We start from the raw sequence: 5,686 nt of genomic DNA on the forward strand, positions 1-5,686 counted from the left end.
TGATTCATATAAGGAAGTGGACCTCTCCAAACCAATAATGATTCATGTAAGGAAGTGGACCACTCCAAACCAATAATGATTCATGTAAGGAAGTGGACCACTCCAGACCAATAATGATTCATATAAGGAAGTGGATCTCTCCAAACCAATAATGATTCATATAAGGAAGTGGACCACTCCAAACCAATAATGATTCATATAAGGAAGTGGACCACTCCAAACCAATAATGATTCATGTAAGGAAGTGGACCACTCCAAACCAATAATGATTCATGTAAGGAAGTGGACCACTCCAAACCAATAATGATTCATGTAAGGAAGTGGACCACTCCAAACCAATAATGATTCATGTAAGGAAGTGGACCACTCCAAACCAATAATGATTAATATAAGGAAGTGGACCTCTCCAAACCAATAATGATTCATATAAGGAAGTGGACCTCTCCAAACCAATAATGATTAATATAAGGAAGTGGACCACTCCAAGGCACCTCCCACTCGGGACTTAGAGCTTCACATTCTGTCTCTGAGTGAGGATGACGGAGTCACTCATTTCCATCGTTCCTCTAAAGAAGAGAATGCCTGGGACTATAACTAAGAAGCCGTAAGAAAGAGGAGATGAGGAAGGATTAAAAGTTGTTGTGAAACTAGAAACTCCCGCTAACGCTGTTATGAAGCCTGGTCTATAAACGAAGTACAGAAAGCCTTTATGAAGGCTAGCAGTGGACGGTAACTTCCGTTGCCGTGATGAAGTTGTGTAACCGGGGAGCGCTGATGCTGGTGACCACGGCGTTGTCGTTCATAGCGTTCAGCCTGATGACCATCGCAGTGGGAACGGACTACTGGCTGTACTCCCGGGGCGTCTGCCGGTCCAAGACGTCGCTCCATGACAACGAGACCATCCGCAAGAACGAGGTGGTAATGACGCACTCCGGGCTCTGGCGCACCTGTTGTCTCGAAGGTGACCGTTAACGGGTTGTTTGTTTTGATCGATTTGATTGGATATTTTGGTTTCGGGTTTAAAGTACAACTATAACAGTTTGGGTCAGTTTTAAGTGTCGATTTGATTGGATCTTTTGGTTACGGGTTTAAAGTACAACTATAGCAGTTTGGGTCCGTTTTAAGTGTCGATTTAATTGGATCTTTTGGTTACGGGTTTAAAGTACATCTATAGCAGTTTGGGTCAGTTTTACGTGTCGATTTGATTGGATCTTTTGGTTACGGGTTTGAAGTACAACTATAGCAATTTGGGTCAGTTTTACGTGTCGATTTGATTGGATCGTTTTAAACGTTCGTGTGTGTGTGTGTGTGTGTGTGTGTGTGTGTGTGTTTGTGTGTGTGTGTGTGTGTGTGTGTGTGTGTGTGTGTGTGTGTGTGTGTGTGTGTGTGTGTGTGTGTGTGTGTGTGTGTGTGTGTGTGTGTGTGTGTGTGTGTGTGTGCTGGTCACCGATGGTGTCCAGATGGGTCTGGCTCTGCTTTTGATTCGGTAGAGTTTAACACAACACAGTCTACATGAGAACAACCTGGTAACCTAGGGAACACACCCACTCCGCTGGGCACCTACATCAGTTCGACGTCCAGTTATGATTTACGTTTGGTTGAGTTGTCAACTTACCGTTTATCAACATGAATATAATTGGATTTCAGTTTCAAAAGTTGGGTGAAAAAAAATAATAGGAAAAGCCCTTACAATGATGACTTTTTGAAAATCCAATCAGTTTGACTCGACGTCATCACATTGATTGGTTTATTTTTTATGACGTGGAAACAAAGTGTGCCCTTCCAGTGGGACAACCAGACACACAAATCAGATCCAAATGTATTTGTGACATGTGCCGAATACAACTGGTGTAGACTTTACCGGGAAATGCTTACGAGCCCTTCACAACGATGCAGAGTTTATAAATCAAATTGGGACACTCGAGGAATAAATGGAAAATACACCAGAATGGAGCTGCAGTGGCCCCTTGACTTTTAACACTTTCTGTTGTGTTGAAAAGTGGGATTCAAGTGGATATAATTGTCATTGTTTGTCAACAATCTACTCAAAATATATTCTAAAAATAAAATATTACACAATCTCAAAGTGGAAGAACCTCTCTAACATTTGTAATATACTGTATATAAAAATATACGGCGCCTTCGGAAAGTATTCAGACCCGTGGACTTTTTCTATGTTACCTTACAGCCTTATTCTAAAAAAATATTACATTTTATATTCAGCAATCTACACAAAATAACCCATAATGACGAAGCCAAAACAGTTTTTTTATATATATTTTTTGCAAATTAAAACTAAATAAAAAACACATACAGTACCAGTCAAAATGTTTGGACACACCTACTCATTCAAGATTTTTTCTTTATATTTACTATTTTCTACATTGTAGAATAATAGTGAAGTCATCAAAACTATGAAATAACACATATGGAATCATGTAGTAAACAAAAAAGTGTTAAACAAGTCAAAGTATATTTTATATTTGAGATTCTTCAAAGGAGCCACCCTCTGCCTTGATGACAGCTTTGCACACTCTTGGCATTCTCTCAACCAGCTTCACCTGGAATGCTTTTCCAATAGTCTTGAAGTAGTTCCCACATATGGTGAATACTTGTTGGCTGCTTTTCCTTCACTCTGTGGTCCAATTAATCCTAAACCATCTCAATTGGGTTGAGGTCGGGTGATTGTGGAGGCCAGGTCATCTGATGCAACACCCTGCTTGGTCAAATAGCCTTTATACAGCCTGGAGGGGTGTTTTGGGTGTGTGGAGGTGTGTTTTGGGTCATTGTCCTGCTGAAAAACAAATGATAGTCCCACTAAACAGATGGAATGGTGTATCGCTGCAGAATGCTGATCTGCCCTGCGGTTGGAACCAAAAATCTCAACTTTGGACTCATCAGAGTTCAAATTTCCACCGGTCTAATGTCCATTGCTCGTATTTCTTGGCCCAAGCAAGTCTCTTCTTCTTATTGGTGTCCTTTAGTAGTGGTTTCTTCGCAGCAATTCGACCATGAAGGCCTGATTCACATGGTCTCCTCTGAATAGTTGATGTTGAGATGTGTCTGTTACTTGAATTCTGTGAAGCATTTATTTGGGCTGCAATTTCTGAGGCTGCTAACTCTAATGAACATCCTCTGCAGCAGAGGTAACTTTGGGTCATCCTTTCCTGTGGCGGTCCTCTTGAGAGCCAGTTTCATCATAGCGCTTGATGGTTTTTGCGACTGCACTTGAAGAAACGTTCAAAGTTCTTGGCATTTTCCATATTGACTGACCTTCTTGTCGTAAAGTAATGATGGACTGTCATTCCTCTTTGCTTATATGAGCTGTTCTTGCCATAATATGGACTTGGTCTTTTACCAAATAAGGCTATCTTCTGTATACCAACCCTACCTTGTCAGGACACAACTGATTGGCTCAAACACATTAAGAAGGAAGTAAATCCACAAATTAACTTTTAACAAGGCACACCTGTTAATTGAAATGCATTCCAGGTGACTACCTCATGAAGCTGGTTGAGAGAATGCCAAGAGTGTTCAAAGCTGTCATCAAATCAATGGGTGGCTACTTTGAAGAATCTCAAATATATTTGTTTAACACTTTTTTTTTGGTTACTACTTGATTCCATATGTGTTTTTTCATAGTTTTGATGTCTTCACTATTATTCTACAATGTAGAAAATAGTTTAAAAAAATAAGAAAAACCCCTTGAATGAGTAGGTGTTGTAAAACTATTGCATCATCTGTGGATCTGTTGGTTCCCCTCTTGTCCAGGTGGGTGAGGGCAGTGTGGAGTGGGATTCAGATTGCATCATCTGTGGATCTGTTGGGGCGGTATCAGAATTGAAGTGGGTCTGGGTGTCTAGGATGATGATGTGTGTCATGACCAGCCTTTCAAAGCACTTCCTAATTCCAGATGTGATGTGCCTACAGGGCGATAGTCATTTAGGAAGGTTGCTTTGGAGCTCTTAGGGAAAATGGTGGCTTGATTAGAGACCAGGAGAGATTGAAAATGGCCTTGAAGACACTTGTCATGTTTTGAGAACGCGCCCCCTGGTATTCTGTCTATTCTGACACACAACACAGAAACACACAATACACAACACACATATAACACACACACAACACAACACACATATAAATCAAATCAAATGTATTCTTACATCAGCTGATATCTCAAAGTGCTGTACAGAAACCCAGCCTAAAACCCCAAACAGCAAGCAATGCAGGTGTAGAAGCACAGTGGCTAGGAAAAACTCCCTGGAAAGGCCAGAACCTAGGAAGAAACCTAGTAAGGAACCAGGCTCTGAGGGGTGGCCAGTCCTCTTCTGGCTGTGCCGGGTGGAGATTATAACAGAACATGGCCAAGATGTTCAAATGTTCATAGATGACCAGCAGGGTCAAATAATAATAATCACAGTAGTTGTCGAGGGTGCAACAGGTCAGCACCTCAGGAGTAAATGTCAGTTGGCTTTTCATTGCCGATCATTCAGAGTATCTCTACCGCTCCTGCTGTCTCTAGAGAGTTGAAAACAGCAGCTCTGGGACAGGCAGCACGTCCGGTGAACAGGTCAGGGTTCCATAGCCGCAGGCAGAACATTTGAAACTGGAGCAGCAGCACGGCCAGGTGGACTGGGGACAGCAAGGAGTCATCAGGCCAGGTAGTTCTGAGGCATGGTCCTAGGGCTCAGGTCCTCCGAAAGAAAGAAAGAAAGAAAGAGAGAAAGAGAGAATTAGAGAGAGCATACTTAAATTCACACAGGACACTGGATAAGACAGGAGAAATACTCCAGATATAACAAACTGACCCTAGCCCCCCGACACATAAACTACTGCAGCATAAATACTGGAGGCAGAGACAGGAGGGGTCAGGGGACACTGTGGCCCCATCCGATGATACCCCCGGGCAGGTCCAAACAGGAAGGATATAACCCCACCCACTTTGCCAAAGCACAGCCCCCACACCACTAGAGGGATATCTTCAACCACCAACTTACCATCCTGAGACAAGGCCGAGTACAGCCCACAAAGATCTCCACCACGGCACAACCCAAGGGCGGGCGCCAACCCAGACAGGAAGAACACGTCAGTGACTCAACCCACTCAAGTGACACACCCCTCCTAGGGACGGGATGAAAGAGCACCAGTAAGCCAGTGACTCAGTCCCCATAATAGGGTTAGAGGCAGAGAATCCCAGTGGAGAGAGGGGAACCGGCCAGGCAGAGACAGCAAGGGCGGTTCGTTGCTCCAGAGCCTTTCCGTTCACCTTCACACCCCTGGGCCAGACTACACTCAATCATATGACCCACTGAAGAGATGAGTCTTCAATAAATACTTAAAAGTTGAGACTGAGTGTGCGTCTCTCACATGGGTAGGCAGACCATTCCATAAAAATGGAGATCTATAGGAGAAAGCCCTGCCTCCCGCTGTTTGCTTAAAAATTCTAGGGTCAGTAAGGAGGCCTGCGTCTTGTGACCGTAGCGTACGTGTAGGTATGTACGGCAGGACCAAATCGGAAAGATAGGTAGGAGCAAGCCCATGTAATAATTTGTAGGTTAGCAGTAAAACCTTGAAATCAGCCCTTGCCTTAACATATAACACAAACACAACACAACACAACACAACACAACACAACACAACACAACACAACACAACACACACTAATGTTTGCTGACCTCTATCTGTTAAA

The 5,686-nt window shown here is 43.1% G+C and overlaps 1 protein-coding gene across 1 annotated transcript in view; it reads left to right on the top strand.

Annotated features, from left to right (window-relative positions):
* Positions 1-747: 747 nt before the first annotated feature.
* The window catches only part of LOC120042474 (voltage-dependent calcium channel gamma-3 subunit-like), a 9,246-nt gene continuing 4,307 nt past the window's right edge, over positions 748-5,686 (top strand). Inside the window, exon 1 of the mRNA XM_038987306.1 lies at positions 748-961. Coding sequence (XP_038843234.1) covers positions 748-961 — 214 coding nt within the window. The remainder of the gene's footprint in view (positions 962-5,686) is intronic.

Source organism: Salvelinus namaycush, unplaced genomic scaffold (assembly GCF_016432855.1).
Source record: "Salvelinus namaycush isolate Seneca unplaced genomic scaffold, SaNama_1.0 Scaffold696, whole genome shotgun sequence".
Classification (NCBI taxonomy): Eukaryota; Metazoa; Chordata; class Actinopteri; order Salmoniformes; family Salmonidae; genus Salvelinus; species Salvelinus namaycush.